The 25,029-nt window shown below is 30.6% G+C and overlaps 1 protein-coding gene and 1 long non-coding RNA gene across 4 annotated transcripts in view; one reads left to right on the top strand and one right to left on the bottom strand.

The window, feature by feature from the left end:
- Positions 1-25,029, bottom strand: part of LOC143223273 (uncharacterized) — a 306,721-nt gene that overhangs the window by 223,802 nt on the left and 57,890 nt on the right. The window lies entirely within an intron of this gene.
- LOC143223270 (uncharacterized) lies at positions 412-23,719 on the top strand. 3 transcript variants are annotated; one of them, XR_013012790.1, is made up of 9 exons: positions 412-542; positions 2,380-2,547; positions 3,755-3,959; positions 9,745-9,937; positions 10,984-11,141; positions 14,481-14,622; positions 16,882-17,125; positions 19,463-19,538; positions 19,815-23,719. XR_013012790.1 is itself a non-coding variant. In XM_076451015.1 (8 exons), exons 2-8 carry the CDS (start codon positions 2,389-2,391, stop codon positions 20,139-20,141), a joined length of 1,428 nt encoding a protein of 475 aa, XP_076307130.1. In that variant the 5' UTR covers positions 412-542; positions 2,380-2,388; the 3' UTR covers positions 20,142-23,719. The 3 variants fall into 3 exon arrangements, 2 of the variants coding, with proteins under 2 accessions (XP_076307130.1, XP_076307131.1); XM_076451015.1 differs by lacking the exon at positions 19,463-19,538; XM_076451016.1 differs by lacking the exon at positions 19,815-23,719 and having other exon boundaries at positions 19,463-19,539.

The following is a 25,029-nucleotide window of genomic DNA, read 5'->3' on the forward strand; positions in this document are numbered from 1 at the left end:
CATTAAATAACAAATATAAACTTGGATTGCGACTTGAAATGACAAAATAATGTCTGAAAGTAAAACTGAATATTGAAGTTAAAAATAAATTATAAGAGCATATTATTTACGTCTAGAAATATTGTATTATGCATAGATAATAACTCCATCGTAACAAACTTTTAATAGCCTCTCGCGTCTTTCATATTAACAAATCTTTGAAAGAAAAGAAACCTTCGTAAGCATCTACAAAATGTTACCATCTAATTTTTTTTTTCCAAAATGTACTTAAAATTTAGAATTGCAATTATACAATAACTATTTCTAAAGAAAAAAACATTTGTACTACAATTGTTAGTCTCATTTTACCGAAGCAGAAAAAAATTATCTCTGTCTTGCAGAGTCAAGTATAAACTAACACAAATAATATTTAAATTTTAACAGATAGCGCTGTGTTTCATAGATTAAATAGTCTGCTTGTTGATACGTAAAGGGGGGGTGGATTTGTTTAGACTTGGGTTTAATAAATTGCATATTACGGATACAGATGAAATATAGTAGAGGTATCAGTTCATTATTGTTTACTTATTTGATATAATATATCTTATTTTTATGGTAAACAATTAATATTTGCCTTAAAATACGGTACTGTAAAGTGATAATTGTATTATATTTAGACTATAATATTACTATTACTTATTAGTACTATGTTTTTTTATAGTTACTAGTAGTAGTAACGCTGTAAATATAATAATTAGTATTGATTAAATTTGGTGTTCCATTTGAACTGGAATGTGATAATTTATATGTAAATATTTATTTAGAATATATTTATTTTAAAACAATGAAATAAAGTTTAAAAGAGATGGTTTGCTAGCCATGTGTTTAAAAATCGAAAGTGGATAAAATTGATTAAAGTCAAATTAAAAGCCTTTTAGTAAATTGAAAAGAAAATTACTTTTCAGAAATTTGTAACTTTAGTTGTGTTCCAACTAAATAAGTAAAGTGCTAGTGATGTTAGTTTGCAGATTGCACATAAAGGCATACATCTACATAAATTAAAAGTCATTTTTAACTAATTTCTATTGAATACACGACTAGTATTTGGGTATTAATAGTATTATGAGTTGACAAACATGAATGTTCAAACTGAACCTCCTCTTGGTTGACTCGGTAGATAGCACAATGTGGCTTTGTAATAAGAAAATGGGTGCACACGCACACAAAAACTGAACTAACATTTTTCATTATCTGACACCAGCAATGTAAAAACTTAATGACAATGCTAAAAATTAGCATCAGCATAGAAGTTTTTATCACATATTATTTAATAACAATTCTGTTTTTCTTCTCATTATTATGAAGTATAAAATTCAACTGGCAAGCAAAGTGACAGGAAACCATTCAGCCCACTTTAACCACCCATTCAAATAAACAGCCAGTAACTTAAGTAAGGTTACCTGCTGAAGTTAATCTATTATATCCTGTTAAGTTTTTGTATACATTTGAATTTACACTACATGTCATCAGAAGCTAAAAGCATTTTAAATTTTACACTCAATTCAAATTACTTGTGATTTTACAAAAAGCAGATTATTTTACTTGATTTGGTATGTGACTCAACAACAATAATTTAGGAGAACTTTCTGGTGTGTAATGTTTAATGTATATAAAAATTGTAAATGGTTTATTAAAACTTCTATGTATGCAAATCGTTTAAATAACTTTTAAGGACAACATTTTTAAACTTCAGTGTTTTTGGTAAAAGTACCATTGAGAGGGATTCTTTTCACAAATCCGTTATAAATTTTTAGTGAAAGAAAAGTATCCTGCTTTAACCTGTATATTAGGATATTGTTGTTTTTACTGTTTTATATACGAATTTTAAAAATTTGGAAATTTTACATTTTTCCTTGTGGGATTAATCACATTGGATTTGAGCTGCTTTTGAAGTGCTGAAAGATAAAGAATAAAATGGCATAACACTTTGACTTTCATTAGTAATTATTTTGATAATAACTCCGTATAACATATAGTTTTATATTTTTCTTTTAATTTTGAGTAATTTTGTACATCTTTTAGTATGATGAATTATTTCCAGTTTTGAATTGTTTCTACATTTAACTTTTTTTTCCTTATCCTTTTATTGTATAACATATAATTACAATATTGTAAGAACTTTTAAACTATTGGTTAGTTGAGTGCTACTCCTACGATGGAAACCTTGGATATAGCAGCAATCTTCTTGTTTAAACCTTTTATCTACGTTTAAGTATTTTTCTGCAACAAGATGGTTAAGATTTCTTTTTGTATGCAGTTCATTTAGCTAATCACCTAAACAAATGCTTTTGTTAAGTAATATCAATCTGATTTGTTTTTTGGGATTTTGTTTGCTTTCAGAAATAAAAAATGAACAAGGTGGATACTGATATAAATTTGGTTGTTGATACAGTCAGAGAAATTGAGGCTCCTTTAGGAGGAACTTCCGTGGAATATGTAATCACTGGTACCTTTAAACAAAGTCTCCTTAATTCAAATTGTGAAGATAATGGAATAGTGCATGTTGAGGTAGGTTTCTGAGACCTACACATTTATTCACACATTGTGTTCATATGGAGCTTAGTAGTCTTTCCACAATTTATTGTAGTACACTAAATCAATTACATAGTCAAGATTATAAAATATGGTTTGCAATGAACTATATGAAGACTATTCTAGAACATGATTTTAGGATTATGATGTAAAAAGATCCAATCTAGTTAGGTTTTATCTCCCAGTACAAACACATTTTAATGGGAATTGGCAAACTCTAAAATGAAAATTTTGAAATGCACTTACCAGTTAAGGATGGAAATAATATATTTAAAAGGTATTTTATTTTAAATTAATTCAACATTTCAGTTTAAAACATTACAAACTTGTTTAAAAATGAGTTTTATGGGTGTGCACTGAAATTTGTATTGTCACCAGACACCCATGTAACTATGCTGTTATTTGAAATGGGATACAAAAGTTAGAGTAAAAACAAATTGTGTGGTGGTAAAGTAACATTTTGATATCAAACTCATTTTCTGAGTATTATGATACAACTTTTCTCAGTTTGTCCAATATTTTATATTAGATCAAGAGAGTAAGAAAGATCAAAGTGATAGCACATTTGGCCCAAAAGGTTATCCCTCACTCGCTAAAGAAGGAGAATCAAAATAAGTCTAGCCCTTCATGATAATATGTGTTTCTAACTAAAGTATAAGAAAATTCAAACTAGTTGTATCTACATTTTAAAGAAGTCTTAGCAATAGATTGTTACATTTGGAGATTTTGATTGTTGTTATCATGTTATATGATAACCACAACCACATGCAAGTTTTTGTGACAAGTGGTCCAAAGGTTTGCCAATTATAAGCACACACTTAAACTTTTACTAGGCAGTAGTTTTCATGTGTCAGATATGTTTTGATTTAGGTTCATGGGATTTGACTTACACAAGTAGCTTCTGTTATGTCTTTACTTCAAAGTGCTAAAATTCTTCTGCTGTGTACATAAGACTTTGAATTTAATCGATGTGGCAATTGTTAAAAGATTCTCTTAAGTTTCAAATTTTCAAATTATTTATTTCATCCCTAAATTGGGTTAACAAGAACAAGCCACATTACTGAATTAAATACATTTCCATTTGATATAGTTAATTATTTATGTCACAAATTTAGCATAAATCTATTAAATATATATATATAACACAATAAATTAACTTCTAAATGTTTGAACTGTATCTCAGATCTCCAAAAGCTACAGAGAATTTGAAGATCTGTATGCAAAGATGAAAAAGAAATATACATCATTATGTCTTCCTGTCTTACCCAAAAGTAAATTAGAAGATCAGAATGTGGTAGAAGAAAAAAGAAAACATCTTGATAATTTTGTCAGGGAAGTAGCTCAAAATAAGAATATTTCTCTCTCACCTATTTTACTTCAGTTTTTGGGTAAGTTACCTTGAATTAATGTTGTTTTATATTTCTTTGTAACATTTTTGAAGTCCATGAACACTTTACTGTAAAGATAAATAAAACACTTCTATTGTTTCTCACCTTTGATACAACAAATATTGTTTAATTGAAAATGTTTTCAGCCAGTATTTTAAGAAAGTGTTTAATTTCCAAATTGTGTTAGTGCACTCCATGTTTTTGTAATTTCTTTACACCAGGGTGTTATTTTTATAGAAATATGAAATTGATTATGTGTCTAGAACCAAATATAAGTTACACATTATCTAGCATATCAATCACACTAACTTGCATTAAAGAACATTTCTTTTTATTGTCATCTATTTTCACACTAAAAATGCAAGTCTAGATTTTTAGTGTTAAAAAAACTACAGTGTGTATGATTATTTTTTAAACACAGGTTGGCCATATTGTATACCTGTGATCTCATGTTAGTCTTTTTACAATAATTATTTACTTCTGAATGATGCTTAATTACTCCTTTATTTAGCTTAACTCTATAGAAATGTACTTTTTTGCATGTTTGTAGCATTAACATTTACTTCAAGTAACACTTCAATTAGATCATGAGTAAGAGACCACCAAAATTTTCTCCTTAATAATTGTAATAGAACAAGAATGAAGTCCAAAGACCTAAATGTATGAAGAAACATTTCAATGAGCATCTTCCTGGCTGGAAAGCAAGGCTTTTGTTTTGTTCATTTAGCTTATACTTGTTTTGGGAAAGCAGCCTTACCAGTAAAATTACTTTAACTCTTGAACTAAACAATATTTAGCTGAATACTTTATTTCTGTAACTATGTGATGTGTGAGAAATACAAACTTTGGTTTGTAAAAAATCTACCTCCTGTTGAAGATTAACTTTGTACGAAAAGGATTGTAAAATGCACATGTAATTTTACAATGTTACATTCACAATTAAATAATTTTATTTTCAATGTATATCAGTAAACTTGGCATGGACACATATTTTGTAATTCAACTTTAATGCAATATGAGTTTAACTTCTTAATTCAAAAAAGAAATATTAAAAATTCACAATTTTCATTTTTCTTTTCATGTGATGTGTGTGAGCTCTGATTTCTCCACTTCAGAAATGTTTAATTTAAAAAATAAAGCTGTTATAATTTCAACCAATTAGAAACAGAAACTTAACATAATTACAAACATAATCTAAAATATGCATTTCATACCTTGCTGATTTGCTGATAAATCTGTCAAACTTACCAGACAAGCCTATTCATTCTCTATGACAGTCAAGATTGTTTTCTTAATAAACTTTACATGGCCTAATGGTATTCAGTAGAAATCAGTGAAACCTTGTTTGGATCATGTGGACACTCCTATCCATCTTTCTCCTCCTCTTTATGTGAAATTTGCCTGGTGGTTGAACAGAGACAACACCACTGTAAGTGTTTCTCTTCCCCTTCCTCATGCAGAGGTACATTTCTTCATTGATGCTTCTCTTGTGGGCTGAGGTGTGTATCTGGATATGCAGGAGATTTCACAATGTTGGTCTATCACAGAGTCATCTCTGCATATCAGTTTCTTGGAACTGCTCATTATTAATTGGACTTTGATGTACTTCCTTCCATCTCTTTGGAACTAGTTGATTTCAATTAATTCCAACAACTCTGGGGTCATTATATGCATCACTCAGTATGGGGGCACTCAATTGAGGTCTGTTTCCACACATTGGACCTCCTCTTTTGGGCCCACAGCAATCACACTCAATTGTTGGCATGCCATATACCCAATGTCCTGAACCTGGTTGCACATTGTTTATTGTGCCCTGAAAATATTATCTGCACAGAGTGGTTTCTCAGCCCACAGATGTCCAGCTAGCTATGTTTGCAGTGGAATACTCTAGAAATGGATGCATTCACCAATCACCTAAATTTCAAACTTTTCAGGTTTTGGTCTCCAGTTATACATCATTTAGCTGTAGTTGTTAATTCCTTTAGTCAAGATTGGGAGGTATTACTTCTATGTCTGTCTGCTAATTTGTCATCTTCCTTGTACCCTTTCTGTCATACATGCAACTGCATATCATATTAACTTGGTGGCCTCACTTTTGCCAGTGCAACCATGATTTCCACTTCTGAACCTGCTTTTACTGATCCTCTTCCTTTACCCATTTCATCCATCATCCTCAGACAACCTCAATTGGGCATACCACACCCTTCCCTTCCAATGTTCCATTTTCATGTGTGGGTTTTTATCTGGTCTCTTTCCAGACTGGTTGCCCCCCCCCCACACACACACACCAAGTTTCTTCCCTGATTTTTCTTTTCCTTTACCCTTCCTCCATGTCAATTTACAAGTCTTAAGTAGTATATCTACTGTCTTATTATGCCTTTGTTCTATCCTACTGTTCTGCATCTGACTTTCTTCTTGATTGGCTGTCTTGTTTCACAAGATTTTATGATGTCTTCACTTTTACTTTGACTCTTATTTACCTTCCTTTCAGTTATCACTTTTCTGATCACTCTGATCTGAATTGCCTCTTATGACCTGTCTGAGCTCTCCACTGTTGTGTGGCTTGCTATACTACCTTCCATGGTTACCATTTCCATTTCTTCATTCATTAGAACCCTTCCCATTTTTCTATTATCCTTATGGATTGGATTTACCAGCTTATTTGTCTGGCATATTCTCCCCTGTCTTCTGATCACTGTCATCTGTTCCAAGTTTCCTTCTGTCAAATTCTTCAGCTTACTATGTTCCTGGCTGTCCAATTTCATTGTTCATTAGAGGTTAGCTCATACATGTATTTGAACCACTCTTTATGTTTATTTCACATTATTTTTATCATCTAGCAGTCTCAACTGGTTATTGTTCTTTCTATTGCCATCTTGAGCTTCACTGTTTCTTTATGTGAAAATTAATGTTCTTTTTTCTACATTTCTTCTTTACATAGACCTCCATTGCATGTATGAATCAATTGCATATGTTGCTTGACCAGGTATACTTATTCTTAAACCTGCATTGTATGACCATTTAAGCCAATAGTGCCCACTGTTGAGATGGAATATTCTTGTACAAAACTCTTGTAGTTTTTCCTCATAATGTTTTGCATCATAAATATGTTTACCTCAGACAATACACTCACAGACTAACAAAAGTAAAGCAGAAGGAGGTTGTTGACCCTCCTTGCTGCTCCTTTGTTTGACTGAATCAGAAGTGTTCTGCTTCTCAAAGTAGGGTTTCGTGGTCACCCATTACACTGTTTCCAGCACTGCATTTCTCCAAATTCTCTAGTGCACCCCCCCCACTTACAGTGGAGTACAAGAGTTCTTATTACATATCAGCTCACAGTTGCTGAGGGAGTGAATCATGGAGGCTTACTCCTCCATATCCTTAATTTTACTCAGATGAGAGTAAGGTGATGGTGTTCTGCCATTGCAGATGGTGTATAGATACTTCTCCTACCACAGATCTCATGCCATCTGATTGTGGATTCAAAGGTTTGTGCCAAGATGCAATTCACCCCTTCCACCTGGGCATCCTCCTCCTTACTGTCACCCAGGTATCACTTCCTAGGATGTACTAATGTTGTTTGGAACTGGTCTAGCCATATGAATTTTCACATGTGAGTAACCTAGGTACCTCTTTCCCATCATGAACTGGGTAATTTATTTCCAGTGCTGTCTGATTTTGAACTGGAGTTGAACCATCACATTGTTGTCCACCTTACTACTATTGCTTGGATATTAGTTCCTAGGCAGTAATGTTGTTTGTGTTGAACATGCACATATAATGATGAGGGTTCATGGAATGGAATATTTTGACCCCCTTCCTCATGGTCCACTAATTACTAGCCACTGTATACCTGGTGCCACTCCTGTTATTATGCTCTTCTCATTTTCATGGTTGAAGAGTAAATCTGGCTCAGTACAGTGTATTCTCCCATGGGTGTGTCATGTATACTCTTTATTCATACCCCACGGACTCTTTGGGTGCTGTTTTGAAGGGAGTTTATATAGGTACTGTTGCATGGGTCCTTTCACCAGGCCAGTGTTGGATTCTAGTTATTTTGTGAGAGGAGGTAAGATATCATATGAGAAGTTAATATTTTCCTCTAATGAAAACATTTCTGAAATATTCTTATCTCCTTTTACACTTTACACACTTGGTTTTTACTTTCAGTGCCCTTTTTTTGTTGCTCAGCATGGCCAGATAGTTAAGGCACTCAACTCATATTGTAATCTGAGGGTCGCAGGTTCGAATCCCATTGCACCAAACATGCTCACCCTTTTAGTCGTGGAGGCATTATAATGTGATGGTCAATCCCATTATTCATTATTAAAAGAGTAGCCCAAGAGTTGGCAGTGGCTGGTAATGGCTAGTTGCCTTCCCTCTGGTGTTGACTTCTAAATTAGGGATGGCTAGAGCAGATAGCCCTCACGTAGCTTTGTGCAAAATTAAACAAAAAAAAACTATCTTTTTTATTTTACTTAATCTTGAAGTGAGGTTGGGATAAACTAAGAGGAAGTCAATTGTGTTACGAGTTGTATCTCATTCCTGTTGGTGGTGTTTTGTCACATGACCATTTATATGCTATTATGCAGCTGCATCACGTGAGGATAGGTGAAAATATGAAGCTTATGTTGAGTGCATATGGAGGGCAGTACAAGTCTGGTAAAGCTTTCTGTGATAATAGGAAAATCCTATTGGAAATGCATTTCATTGTAAGAAAATGTTGACTTTGGGGCATTCCGTTTTAGTAACTGACATATTTTGTGTATTCTGAAATGCACATTCAAAGACTATGTGAATTACTGTTTGGATGTTCATATTTCTGAGGCTTTGGAGGCTAGGGAAGAACTACTATGAACAAGCTTGGGTATGCAGAAAGTATTAAAAATGTTTTGTTTATGTAGATTGTGTATTTATTGTTATACAGTTTATTTTTCAAGAAAAAATATAGAAATTATAAACTACTCAGCTAAGCCTAAAAAAGATTGTGCAATTAGTGATATTTGTTACGTGGTTTAGTTCATAGGCTTATTTATTTCCCTCTCCTAACAATGCACCTGTTGTTTTTTGTATGCTATTTTCTGTTACATGATAAGGAGTGCAGGAAATATCTGATGACTTGCATTGTGTTTTATTGTTTTGTGGATTCATGGATTATTGCAAAAGTACTGCAAGAAAACAAATGTGGTAGAGTTGTAAGTTGATAATGTTAAGATAAGTAACTTGAAACTTTCTGAATGGTACTTAGATTAGACAAAAAAACAAATTGGTTTTACTCATTTTGTATCTTTTACATGCAAGCTGATGATTTCCCTACAGCCATGAATATCAAATTTGCTGTTAATACTATGGTAAAAAAAAAAGTGTAAATGAAATATAAATTTTCACAAAAACAAAGTTTGATATTTATTAAGAAGATTAGGCAAATAAAATATTATAATTTTAAAATTAAAAGAACCATTCTTAACATGGAAGTCTTCTTTCACTCAGACTGGCTCAGTAAAAGCTTTATAAATTTACAGTCAAGTCTTTATTAGAAATACTTAATTAAAAAATCTAATTTTTGGTGTACGACAAAGTTTTTAATATTCACTACAAGCTTGTACAACTTCTCCAGCATGGACTTAGTCCAGTCCACTGACCTCACTCTTAAAGGATTAATAGAATTTAATATTTTAAATAAACCAAACTTTTTGTGTAATCTAAGGATTAGACATTATTATTAATTCACAAAAATGTGACATTTACTTTGTAATAATCATTATGCACTCTATTTTATTTTTAGGTATAGACAAAGATAATCCACAGAAATCAGGTGTCTGTAAAGGAAACTCAAAGATAAACAATCAATTCATTGAAGACAAAAAGGAAACTACTAGAGAAAAAACTGTAACTGTAGATGATGATGGATTTGATATATTTGAGGAGCTGCAAAGTGAACAACATCCAACCTTTAGTAAAATGTCAGATATAAAGAAGTATGTGTGAAGTTAACATATACATATTAGTAATATTTATTCTTGAAGTGTGTGTGTGTGTGTGTGTAAAATTAGGAATATGAAAATGGGAGGATCTTATTTTTATTTGCAATCCACCTTGCAGAAACAAAAGATGTAGGTCATCAAAAATGAAAATTCACATTTCTCTTTCTGTGGATATTGTATTTCATATGACAGATGGTTTTTATTCTTCCTTTTACCTTTACAGTAATTTGAAACTGACATTGGGAGATATAAAATGAGTACTCGTAGATTAATTTGAAATTGAAATTTTTGAAAAATTCCAGATTTTGTTAGCTTGGATATTACTACAGTAATATGAAATATTATGGGGGACAAAAAAAAAGATGACTTCACTTGAAATAATTGATTATTAAGTCTGTTTACAGACTGACCACAGTTGCTACACTGAAAACAAAATTTAGACTTTTTTGGGTAATTCTCAACAGATTTTATTCCTTTCTGGACTGTTCTGATGAATCCTTAAAATGGAGTTGTGACAATTCATTTTATCCTTTTTATTTTTAATATTCTTTCTGTGTACATGTAATTCACAGTTAAAACTTCCTTTCTTGTGTTTAAAGCTTTTTAAACTTGTAACAGATATGAGGAATGATCTAGAAAGTTGTTAAGTACAAAATAAATATAATTTTCTAAAACTTAAAAACCGAGTGGAGTCCTTCACTGTTCTATTATTTATATACTCTCGGTGTTAATATAAAAGACTTATAATTCAAAATAATATTATAACCTTTGATATTACTATATAACTGTTATTATCTAAGATTGTTACAGCACTTCAGTGTTTTTTACTAATGTTTTGTGATCATAATGCCATAATTAAGTTGTCAGGGCAAGACTTTCAATGTGAATTTTCACTTGGATCACAGGGTCAGCTAAGTGAGAAAAATATTTGTGTATCACCTTCGTAATCAAGACTTCTGTAATGTTGGTAATAAAAGTAGTGTTAATATATTGAAGATAATTACTTTTTTGCAACTAGTATTTTTTTCATATTTACTTAGGAAGAAGGAGGGGCTGTTTGATGATACTGAGGTCACAGAGCCAGAGTTATTTGGTTACTCAAAATCCAAGAGTGCATACTCAAGAAAAACAGTAGAAAACCAACCAGCAGATGAATCCAAATCCCCAGCTGGAGAGGTAGCAGAGGAGAGTAAATTAGGTATATTTAGTGTAACCATTGTGCATATTTTAGGCTAATAAACTTAGTGATAATTGATTTGAAACAATAAGATGTCAGTTATAAAATGTTCTTTCAAGATAATGTAATATTTTTTTCAGCTTCACACATTTTATATTTACCCATCGTAGCAGACAATTTATACAAATATTTATTATTATATAACCGATTTTTTTCATGAGCACTAATTGGAATTTGTTTTGTTTTTTCCAAATATCTTACAATATTGAGTTTTCTTTTGCAAAATATTTTTTTATATGCAGTTTTATCCCTCTGGATACTTGTCATGTCCCTTTTACACAGTTGCATGCAAAATTTAATTAAAGTACTTAATTTTTAGTTTATGACAATAATCTTTATCAATATGCAGTTAATAAATTAAAATTTAATATTATGATTTAATTTTTAATTTCAAAAGAGATCATTTAAATAAATTCTCAGCCTTCACTCTATCACATGGCACTTAATCACTCTAAATTTCACATTTTAGTTCATATTTGCACCCCTATTTATGCTTCTGACATTAAATTGTAAATTAAGAAGTTATAAGGTATTATTAAAATATAACCTAACTATATAGCCATCAATCATCTTGTTTTACTCAAATTTGCATATGATATTAAAGTCTTTAGTGTTGCTAGCTATGAAAATGATATTGCTAATTCACAGAAGGATTTAGATCATTTAGTGAGTTTTAATAATAATAAATGCAAGGTTATGCATGTGGGTTATAATAATATGAATTACAAGTATAATTTGGATGGAAATAACCTTAACAGTGTCATGAAAGAAAGGGATCTTGGTGTAATAGTTGATCAGTCTCGTAAGCCATCTTAGCAGTGTGGGAGGGCAAATAAGATTTTCAGTTGTACCGACAGAAGTATTGAATACAAGTCCAAAATGGTTATTATTTCATTCTGTATGTCACTGTTAAGGCAACATTTAGTCTTATGCTAAGTCATAGATTCCTTACTTTAGAAAAGACACTAAACTGTTGGAAAGGGTTCAGAGGAAAATTACTAGAATGGCACCTGAGATGGAGGGGTATTCATATGAAGAAATATTAAAATCTCTGGCAATGTTTTTCTCTTGATAAAAGAAGAGTTAAAGGGGATCTGATTGAGGTGTTTAAGATTGTAAAGGAAATTCATTGTGTTGATGCATTATGTTTTCAAACTTAATGGTGAAAAAGGTGGGACTAAGGTACACAGGTATAATTCTTGGGAAAATATGAGTCACCTTCAGCCAAAACAGCTTTTATTTTTCTAATTGACCTTCAGAATATATTGTACTTAAATGTTGTGAAGACAATAATTTTAAGTGAGTTTAAAAGAAAGCTTAAACTATATCATCAATGATAAGAACAAGCTTCCATTTTTATGTTATTAGTTTGTTTAATAATTTTGTTATTTTAGAGGATGGGATAGCTGAGATAGACCAATAGGGTCCCTTCTTCATCTAAACATTGTTATGTTACTTAATATAAAATAGACAATCCAAGGCTTCCATCACCCAGTGTCTTTCAGAAAATATCGGAAACATTTCCTGACTTTTTCTATAAAATTATTATAACCCAATAGAAAAGAGATGATTTGAATTTACTGATTTATGTATAGTGGTAGCTTATTCTCAGGATAACTTTTGTATTATTCAGCCTACATATTCAAAATTATTATGAAGTTTATTTCAACTATTATTTTAACATACTTATAGTATAACAATAAATCCAGTAAAATTGTAATAGTTATAAGACATTGTATTTCAAGTGAATATTGTTATTTTGTGCTATAAGTTGAAGATTTGAAAATAAATAAAAATTCAGTAATGTATTAGCTAGAATGCTAGCAAAAAGTAGAGCTAATTTTTATTGTGTCTCTTACTGCAAATAAAGCAGAAAACCCAAACATAAGTTGTAGATTTCCTGTATTTTATGCTATTTTATAAAATATGTTATAAAAATAACTAAAATGTAAAAAGTAGATACTTACAGGGGTATACATCCCCCTTCATTATAGGTGGGGGGTATGGTGCATACAATCATCCCCCTCCTACAGTTTGGTCTGTTGAATTGTTTTATTGCATCACAGGCCTACAAATTGTGTGTTTGTTTTTGTGATTCTCATGTTCTTACCAGTCGAATTACATAATTAGGCCTAGATGTAGGCTTTTTCAGTAGCAGAAATGTACATCTTAAATATAAGCGTGCTTCTAAGCTTTTCGATCTAAGGGATTAGTTCATAAGTATCAGTCAGTAGGCCTAAGTATACATGCAAGTATCATGGCAACAAGATTACTCTGTGACTGCATGTTTACAGCTTTCAGGTTCACGTAATCAGAGATTACCAATTTGTAAATTGAACAGTTCACATAAGTGGTTGCAAAAATCATCCACCTCCCCATCGGATGTAAAAAATCTACGACCCTGGATACTTAATAGGTTAGATAAGAAAAAAACATAAATGAGAAAAAAATAAAATAGATTTCTCCCCAATGTTTCATGCAAGATGTTTGGACATTATGTAATTCAGTACTTTAACTTGAGTTATACATTCATTAAGAGATTTTTAGCTTATTATTGGAGGTTTAGTAGTTACACATCTTCATCAACAATAAAATTCATTAAAGATAGATGGAAACTGTTATGAGCCTGAAACTGTATGAGGTAGATAATTATAATTTTTCTCTTGCAATATACATAAATTTTAGAAAGGTGAAAAAGGCAGTTTAGATTGCTTTTTTTATCTTTGTCACTGTTGTTATTGGTTACAAGGCTGTTTTAAATGGACCGAGCTAGTATAGTGTTAGGGTAGAGAAAAAAAAACTAATAAAATCTAATGCTTTACTGAAAAAAATTTGATATTCACTAGAAGGTTTTAGAAGCTATTAAATTAAAAAACTGTAAGGTAAAAGTATCTTTTATGTTAATATGAAGATCATTTAAACTCAAACTAGTGTGAATTAGACTTAGACTTCATAAGTTGCCAGATTCATGTACTAAAATCTTCCAAATTTCTTGAAGATAAATTTCTTTCATTAAAAGATGCAGTATTTGTAACTAACTAATTGTTAGTTTGTGGTTGCAAGGTTAGTCAAAATGACCATTCTGTATAGAAAGGATTAGGTGTTAAATGTAACAGATTGGCCACTTTGGTCCTGTAATTTCGTGTGCACCTTATGTCAAAGTAATTCTGTTCCACAGTTTTTTAATAAATGTATTTCATATGTTTTATTATATCTTACCCTTTTTTTAAATGTTTTCAAGTATTTAGCAAGCTGGCTTTGTCTCATTATTTTTTTTTTGTGGTTGTGTTCTTTTTTAAGCAACAAGCTTGCTGCTGGGTGAAGAAAGTAAAGATGAGTGGCTCTTCACAGTTCCAAGCACTCACAGTGACTTTTTGTTTACCTCTGATAACAAAGATCCTAAGAAAGAAGAGAATGAGGAGGAAATGACTGAATTACTAAAGTGAGTCTGTTTAGATTGCATTATCTAATTTAGCATTACATGTTTATTGGTGCAACTTTATTTTTCATACATTGACTAAATGTTGTGTGCCTCGCAGTTTCATCCAGCTTTGATTAGCAGCTTGCACATTTTCATCTTGCCATAAAGGAAAGTTTGATTTATATTTTTTTGTGAACACCAACACTTGTTTCAAATATTAGTTTTCAGTTGGTATTTGTTGTCTCTGAAACTTCTTCAAATGTGTACATAAATGAGAAGCAGTACAAATATTTTATTCAACAAACTAAACATATGCAAGTGTTTCTGTCATTGTGTGATTCTGTGATTTATCAAGAGTAATATTTAGCTTTTATAAAATCACTGATGTTTAACTGCATTTTCTTCTAAAAAGATTGTATTTACTGTATAGGAATCAACTTGAACCTTTTACAGTGGATATGATAACTACAATACATACAGCTTAGATATAAGCACTATCTGAACTGAAAGGCAAGCATTTTTCAGGTGTCAAATGCATAACCACATATCAAACATGCAAATTTGAATAAAAATAATTTAACTCTGTTTAAAAAATTTTCTTATCTTGACAGTATTTTGAATTTGATATTTTGTTATATTTTAACATTTACTGTAATTGCCAAAATAAAATGTTGAAACATTTCTGCACAGCTTTGAATATAAAAAGCAAATTAAATAAAGCTTTCATTTAATACTCAGTTTCTTAGTATGCACATCACACTATCATGGAGTACCTGTAACTTAGTCATTTGTTTACACAAAACTGTGCTGCTGTGAGAATGGCTTTCGGTGTATTTTGAGAGGATCTAAAAGCAGCTGTTAAGCAAAACACTAAGCCCATTTTTGAAACGTCTATTAATTTTGGCTGTTATAATAAATAACTTATACTTCTTTGATACAATGTGCAATTGTTGCAGAAAGAAATAAAGGATAATTTAAATTTATTTCTTCTTTTTCAACCTTTCATTTTACCATATATTGCTAATTTTGCTAAACTTAGTGGTTAGGGTGAATAAAGTAACAGAAAAAATATAAAGTTTTACAGAAAAAAATTTGATAATCCTTTACAAGGTTTTAGAAAGTATGCAAATGAAATATGGAAACTGTAAGATGAAGTATTTTTATTTTTAGCATCAAAACTGCCTTTCACTCAGACTGACTTTATAATATTAATTCACATGTAAATCCATTATACAACAGGCCTGTAATGTATACCAAAAGCTTGCAAGATTTTGTGAAGATACACTTAACACATTGCATGTCTAGTTTCATGATTACATAGTGGCTACAGAGTTGGTAAAAATACTCTAACTATCCAAAATCAGATTAGATTATGTTAGGCAACAGCAAAATATGCAAGTAACTGAAATGTGACTCTAACCCTTATTTATTGAATTTAATGGTATTAAAACAAAGTATATTTTATTAAATGTGTTATATTCTAATTATATTCTGTGTTAAGTTTCTGACTACAAATATTGATACTTAACCTAACATGATACTATTGTAAATATCAATTTTTACCATTATTTGTTTATAATTAATAGGTAAAAGCACTGACTGCTGCAATCAGCAAAATGTTGAAAGAAATATCTTATTGAACATCAATAAAGTTGAAATTTATTATGCAAATAAAGTGTAAATTTTTGAGTAAAGATAAAAAATTGAAATCTTAAGATATTTATTTTTAATGTTGTTTTTTTCAAAACTCTCTTGCAATAAATTGTGGAAATTCACATAATAAAAAATTTATAAATCAAAGTATATATATTTTTTGTAAAACCAAAATAATTGGAATTTAATTAGTTTTACTACATTTCATACAATTTGGTTAAATATTAGTTGTGAAAAGGATACAAATCAGAAGATGAGGGTGTTATCCCTCACCCCACTCTGGTCCAGAAGTGACTGAAATGGCAAATAAAAACAAGATATAATCATTTAATTCCTTCCAACTTTAGCAGAACATGTTTTGAGTTTCAAATATTAAAAATCGGGAATGTAACACAGTTTAATAATGATTTATAAGAAGTTACTCAAGTATTATGCCCCTGCTAGTACAGCTGTAAGTCTACGGATTTACAACACTAAAATCAGGTTTGAATCCCCTTGATGGGCTCAGCAAATAGCTCGATGTGGCTTTGCTATAAGAAAACACACATACTCAAGTATTACATCTATGTTAAATGATTAGGCATCAGATATGATCCAGTATACATGAAAATGTTTTTTGGTTTGTAGAGTTGACACTAATTTAGATGACTTGTTTGGTAAGAAAATTCCACCACCTAAAACAGATATAGAGACAGCACAAAGCCAAGCTACTGTTTCTTCTACTGTCCATTTTGATGTTGCAACAGCTTCAGACACTGATAATGTATCAACTTTCAATGTTGTGAAACCAGTTCCTAAGCCCAGAACAAAGAATATTTCTGCTTGTAAGGACACTACATCTCATCATGACCCAGTGTCTTCAAATAATGAGGTACTACTCAGTTTAAGCTGTGTGTTAGTTGTTGATGTATAATTATATTAAAGTTTTGAATATGTTATATTAAAACGATTTTGAAGCCTCACCATTTAATTCCAGTTCATCTCTCCACATCTGATTATGTTGCATCTTGATTGTGTTCTTTTTAGCATTAGCCCTGCAGCATAATTTCTATTGCAAAAGGATATTTTGAAAGGCTGTCATTTCTGAAGCACACTAGTCTTCCCCATTAGCATTTCATAATTCATTTAGGTTATAAGGATGATATTTTGCACCATTGACAACATTCCAACCACTTGGAAATCCATAGAACAGGAAGAGCCTTATCTTAGTGATGCCATACCATGTTGATCTCATTTCTTGATTATGTTGCTTACTGTTGCCTGTAGCATATGGATGTTTTTTTTTCTTCTGCACTTTGCTTCCTATGGCTAGGATATGACTTTGTTGGTCTCCTTCTTTTGAAAGGCCCTTGTGCCTCAAGTTATCTATATTTCATTGTTTTTCAGTTCCATTAAGTCTTGGAAAGGTTTATGTAAAAACAGCTTGTTTGGGTTGAGAAAATTTTTTACCCAGCTGTTTTTACATATATTTTTCTCTACAAGTGGGTTTTTTTCTATATCACTGATTGGAAAGGTTTAATGACCAAATTGTACACATCTTTATGATTTAAGTGTAGGAATATTTTGCATCTGAAAAGACTGTTCTGTACTCTTTCCTAAAGAGAGAGATGTTTAGTAGCATCACACTACTTACAAAATACCAAATATTGCCTGTGGTTGTCACATGACTTGCCAATTTGAATATTCAAAATCATTTTAATATAACATGCTGAAATCTTGTATACCTTTTAAGTACTACTTATATAATCCTGAATGTAATGTGTTTATTAGAGTTCTAATGTTAATGCTATAATTATTCTAAAATAATTAATAATTCCATAAATTCTAATGGCAATTTTTGACACTTATTAATAGAAATGAAAAAAATATTGAGCAGAGTTATTTTAAACAATTTGAGATATAATTACCCAGAGGTCCACTTTTTAGGATACACCATAACTTTTTCATTTTAAACGTTGGCCTTCTATGCTGCTCATGTTTGGAAATTTATTTTCATCTTAACAATGATATCAAGAACAATTTCAAATAACTAATGGGAAGAGGGTTACATTTGAATTAGTGTTTAAAATATAAAGAAAGTATCAACAACAAACTGATTAGTTATTTCTGTGTAACATGCACTGTTAGAATTATTTTAAGGGTGTAACAAATTATGTTATGAATATCTGGGCCTTTCCAACTTGTATTTCTTCAGTTTATTCTTTTGAATTTTGTTAATAATAAAAAAAAAAAAAAAAAAAAAAATCTTAAATTACCCAAGAGTCTCTCTTCAAAGTATGTGCACAGGTGTACTTGTATCATTCCCATAAAGTAACATTTTCAATTGCTTTATTAAGTAATGTGTGCTTTTTTTCTTTAATTATTAAATCACATGTCTTATGTTTACATCATCTTTAACCTCTTTGTGTTTATAACATTGATTACTTCATTCCAGTATTGATACTCAAGCATTTGATAACCAATCTTTTTAGCTATTGTTATAGCAAACAACATATTTTTTGTATGACTAATACACTGGTGATCTTGTTATTTGAAACTTTCTAACAATGCTTGTAATATTATTGAACATGCTTCAGTATACTTCTTAACACAATTACAACTTTTAAAACGTAATTATATCTTCTTCCCACATTTATTTTAACAACTGTAAATCATAATACTAAAATTAATTTGTCCATTGTGGTAAAGTTAAGAGTTGTTTTTTCAATATAAATATAGTTATTAAATTATATGAAGGAAACTTTTTTTTGGATAAAGAATAATATTATGAAATTGTACATTTTATACAAGAAATGTTGAATAACCTCAAGTTTAGAGCTGGATGACTTAATTGATATAGTCAGTATCCTAGAGGGCAGCTGTTACATTGAATTGCATTGTGGAAACTAATCTATTGGTCAAAATTCAACTAAACTGAAATTTGTGCTTCCAGTTATTACTATTTTTAATTGTTCTAAAAATCAACTAATAAAAATTAGTGTTTCTATTTATTACTACTTTGTTATTTCACTGTCCATTTAATTGAAATATTGTTATGTTAATTTGTTGTTGAGCACAAAGCTACATAATGGGCTTTCTGTGCTCTGTTCAGTTTTTTTGCCAAACATAATGCAGGTATCTGCCACTGTTGCTACTTTTACATTATTGACAAGAGGTTAGTTAACCTGTATCCAACTTTTTTTTTTTTTTGCCAACTGCTGATTGGAAGGAAGGCAACTGACTAGACCAACGGGGTTGTTGATTGGCGAGTCCCATTAATCTCTTATCTTTTTCCTTATGCCTAGGTGGGAAATAACATTTATATTTTTGTTTTTCGTAAAATTTTATAATGCAAATAACCAAAGAGTGTGTTCTGAGTTATATTTAATAATATTCATACTAAACTGAGAAATAAGTTTTACAAAATTAAGCATATTAAACATTTATTTCTACAATCTTGTTAAATATCAAACAAAATGTACATCTAGGTTATTCTTGCATAAAACATTTTGACACAAAATTACAATAAAAAAATGAAGAAAATAACATTTTCTTATAATATTTGTAACAAAAATTTTCAGGAAACTAAAAAGCAGTTGCTTGAGGAAACTTTCAAAAAATGCAAGCCTACACCTCCTCCTAAACCAGCTTCTGTCACCAGGGGGAAACCTGTTCCTTTACCAAAACCAAAGATTCTTCAGAAGTCTGTTGCTGACAACCATTCTACTCATTTTCTCAGCACAAGCAAAGGATCTCATCCTTCTGCAGATCTTAAGCAGACACAAACTTTAGACAGAGAAGTAAACAAGCTACCTGTTAAGTCAGAAAAAACAGAAGATATTGACATCGTAAAGTATATTGAAGAAGAACAAAAGTCAACACAAACAACTGTGAGTCTATTTGACTAAAAGTAATCATCAGACTGAAAAAAGTATTAATTCATCAGATATAATTTTGAAGTATTCACATGATAATCTGAATGATTTGTAAAATAAAGCAGTTGTTGTGATCCAATTTGTAGTTTGTATTTTTTTAAGAGCACTTGTGGGATCTTATTCATTGTATTATGAAAATGACCTTATTATATAAAGGCTACCATCCTGTAACACTTGAGATTTAAGTCAGAATATTTGTATTAGGATTATAGAAGATTGAATCCTCAGAATAAATATAATCACTTGTTGGTAAATAATTAAGGCTGCAAGAAGAAGGGTATGGTAATTTTAAGATTTATATCAGTTCTTTGTTAAAGTTTATTGAGTGATATGCAAATTGCTTGTGTAAACTAATTTAATATTTAATAAATGAAATAATGAAAATGTTGTATGATGAGGTATGGTGACTTAACTGCAGAATTTAATTTCACTCTAGAATGTTGTGTAAAATATTTACAAAGTATAAAATTATATTGTGGAATCTTATTACTAAATATTCACAAAGAAGGATGAAATGTGATTAACAGATATATAGAAATTACATGTGAACAGGATAGTGTTTTTAATAATTACTTTTTTTTTTCTACAGAATTTCAGTTTAATATTTTTTCTGCCAGTGTTGTGATTTGTTTGTTTAATTTCAGTACTTCTTTTATGATTTGTGTAAGATATGGCATATAACCTGTGAAAAGTGCCTTTTGCTAAAGAAGGTGAAATTATACAAATTCTTTCCTAACCAGTATATTCCATAGGAATTTTTTTCCACCTTCATAATATTCTACTCACTTGTAATACTCAACAAAACAAAACAACTTGCATAATTTTAATGCCAACTACAAATATTTGTTTTATGTGACAGTTGACATTCTTGTGTGACAGTCAGTACTCAGTATACTATGAAAAATGTTGTGAAATGAAACTTCTACATCTTAGTCAATTCTCTTAAAAGAATTTTCACGTCTTTAGTTTAAAAAAATAATAAACTGAGAAAACAGTTAGGTAGCACTACATATTAATGTAGTATTAAAACATTTCAAATTAAGATCTAATATGTTCTGTTTATTTCAAGAACCTTTTTTTGTTTGTGTGTGTGCATCTTCGAGTAAAGATTGCTGATTCTTTCTGAGTTATTTACAGATTAATACCTTGGCTTTACAAAACTGGTAGTTATTCACTTCTGTAATGAAACGCCATGTTAACTTGTAGTATTTAAGGATAATAAGGGAGCTGTTGATCCATTGAGTATTCCATCCACTAAACTACACGCATAAATTAAAACCAGCCCTTATCACTGAAATATTTATCAAGCCTTTTCTAATTTAGTCAATTAGAAAAGTAAAATTATCTCGGCTAAAGATGACTTCTACCCTGAAGAACATGTATTTTTGCCCTTAGTTCTACAATTCTCACCATTAAGTACAAAAAAAAATGCATCAACACTATCAATTCCTTTAACAGTCTTGTACACCCCAATCAGACTGCCCTTAAACCTTCTTTTCTCAAGAGAAAACAACTTCACAAATTTTAACTTGCATTCATATGACAAGCTTTCCATCCCAGGTGTCATCCTAGTAGACCTTCTTTGAACCCTTTCCATCAATTCAATGTATTTTGTAAGGTAAGGGGCCAAGAGCCATAGAGAGACCGTAGTACTCCTGATGTGGCCAAACCAGTGATGTATACAATGAAATTATAAATTATATTCAATACTTCTGTGGAAAAAATTTAAAATACTATATGCCCTACAGTTAGCAACAACACACTTTGGAGATTGATCAACAAAGAACAAAAAAAAAATATTTTTTCTTCCATAACACAAATTCTTTACCAATGTGATATACTGACAATACTGATTGTAGGATCCTAGTTACATGCTGTGTTGGATGTTGTTTTCATAATAAAATGTGACTACTTCTGAAATTGTGATTCAAATTATTCAGTAAAACATGTTAAATGACCTTTGAAGGAAGAATAATATGTTCATATTGTGTATGTGCAATCTACAGTTTGAATAATCAATAGTGTGTGTGTGTGTGTGTGTATAACTGTATATTTTCCAATAATTACAGATGGGGTGTTTATGTGAAATTTAATAGTTTCTATAGTTAGCCATTATGCACTGTATAAATTGGTATTCTTCACTTCCAAAAATGATGTGTACTTGATATTGTAATTTTTAATTATCATATAGCTCACTAAAACTGGGTAATTCAATCAATAAAAATTAAATACTTATGAGCAGTGTTTGCATTAATTATTGCCATGTAAACTAATTGCTTAATCCAAATTAGGGTTTTGATTCATCCCAATTATCCAAGTAATGCTATCTGCCACTGTCACTAGTTTTGAACTACTGATTAGGGAGAGAGAAGGCTGCTGGCTGGTAGCACCCACTTCAAACTTTCTTTTTGGTTTTCAACTGCTCCTTACAGAGAAGATAACTGTGTCAGTGCCCGTTGCTAATTTTTTTCTTTTTAAACTTTTGACGTGATGTTATGCAACTGGCTTCAATTACCTGTCGTGTTTTTTTGAAGATGCTAATTAAAGGGAAGCCAATTATATGACAGAATCAGCTGCCAACCTTTTGTTGTTGTTGTTGAGTTGCTACTAGAAGGGAATGCAACTGGCAGGCTGCACCTGGTGCCAGTGTTTATTACTCATGCAGGTACCATGGTTTGTGAAACAATGTATTAATTGATGAATGGGGCTGTCAATGAAGTGAATAACAAATAACACTAATTGCACAACTCTGTAGCTTACATTCATGGATATTGAACACGTTGTGTCTCCAGCAAGATGCTTTATAATTACAGTGGTATGTTTACCAAATTAAGTGTGTTGTAACTGAAGAATTATGATGTTTGTGAAATGTACTGGTTTATCTTAACCAAAATCTTATACAAGTGCACTTGAATTACATAATCTTTCACCCCTTTTTTGCTGATCTTGTAACAGTGATATCAAAGGATTATTAAACAGAGATAATGTAAGATAATCTTTTAAAATTATGTTTTCAAACAAGTGTTATGAATATAAATAATTACTAAACCCTTGAACTGATTCAGCTTCTCTTCTCTGAAGCTTATTTTGCAGTCACTTCAATGCAATCCATTAATTGATCAGAATATTTTTTACTTTTGAGAAAGGAACAAGTATTAGATATTTTGATGTTTCAGTAACAAATTATTTGAAGTTTTTTGTTTGTTTTAATGTTTGTTTTTCACACACACATTTATGTGGAAAATGTATCAGGTCACATAACTGTGATAAACTCCCTTTAATTAGTTGTGTAGGTGACCATTAAGTTGTTCATGTATATTGTATCAACAGAAATTATTTCTGGATGTTGCTCAGTTATAGCACAGAGTAGCATACTTGTGTATTTGTTCTGATTAAAAACTAGATCTTACAACTACAGGGTTGCTAAGGTACATGAAATGGAGAAATTGATGTTTAGTATAGTGGCTGTTGTTGCTTGATTGTAACAATGTTACTTTTGTGTGAACTTGAATGAAAAACCTATATGTAAAGAATAAAAATTATCAGAGTAAGTGAGATTGTTTACTCTTTAATTTCAAATTTTGTACATAATTTATACAACAGTTTTTGTGATAATGGCTACAGCTGTAACTTTTATAAAACTACTTTAAATAATATCATTGTAACTTAAAAATAAAATAAACAATGTAACTTAATTCAAAACAAGTGTTAAAAAGTTTATAATTTAAAATTTTGTATTTCTTATAGTAGGGACGTATTTTGATTTATGACAGCCAATGTGAATATCAGAAGAAAAGTCAGAATATTTTAATATCATACCGAAATTACATATTATAACCAAGTTAGAAGGAAGAAATATAACACGCATTACAAACTGATTAAAATATTTTTTGTGTAAATGTTTTAATTTTATTGTTGAAATTTTAAAGTTTTCATTTAATTATTTTTTTTAGTTACAACGAAAATCATAATTAAATTTTCCGATCTACACATGTAACTTAAATTAGGCAGTTATCTTTTGAAGACAATTTAAAAATTTAATTTTTTTTCTTGAACGTTAGAATTTCCCATGCAATTTTCACCCTATAAAGCAATACTCTCATACATCAAAATTTGTAAAGAAATTGAAAATTTTTGAACAACAATAGCTAGGCCTGGCATGGCCAAGCGCGTAAGGCGTGCGACTCGTAATCCGAGGGTCGCGGGTTCGCGCCCGCGTCACGCTAAACATGCTCGCCCTCCCAGCCATGGGGTGTATAATGACGGTCAAACTATTCGTTTAAAAAGTAGAAATGATGACTAGCTGCCTCCCTCTAGTCTTACACTGCTAGATTAGAAACGGCTAGCACAGATAGCCCTCGAGTAGCTTTGTGCAAAATTAAAAAAAAACAAACAACAATAGCTTGTTCATGAATTTTATTGATAGTATTAGAGGAGTTGTGTTTCGTGTAGATTATTAAATACGTAAATATTACTGTAAGAAAACGATAATTTATAAGAAGTCATTTTGAACTTCAAATGAAGTTTCACAACACTGCAATAATTTTAAAATCCACTTTTAAATATTTATAATAAAAATGAAACAGCCTTTTGAACGTAGGTGTGTCGTAAATGTGTTCAGTTCAATACATATAATTATACACGGCTAAAAGCTGTAATAGTTTCTTGAAAAACTCCTCTAGTTTTTGTTTTTATGGGAGTTAAAATTTGCGCATGCTTGTGGCAATAGTTTATGAAGAAATGTTTCTGTTAGGTTAAATTAAGCATCTAACAAGGAATTTAAAATAAACCATTTTTGGCTACGACACATGAAAATTAAAACTAATTGTGAAGTTGTTTTCTCAGGGAGAAGTTTACATGT

The sequence above is a fragment of the Tachypleus tridentatus genome, chromosome 8, assembly GCF_004210375.1.
Source record: "Tachypleus tridentatus isolate NWPU-2018 chromosome 8, ASM421037v1, whole genome shotgun sequence".
In the NCBI taxonomy this organism is placed as follows: domain Eukaryota; kingdom Metazoa; phylum Arthropoda; class Merostomata; order Xiphosura; family Limulidae; genus Tachypleus; species Tachypleus tridentatus.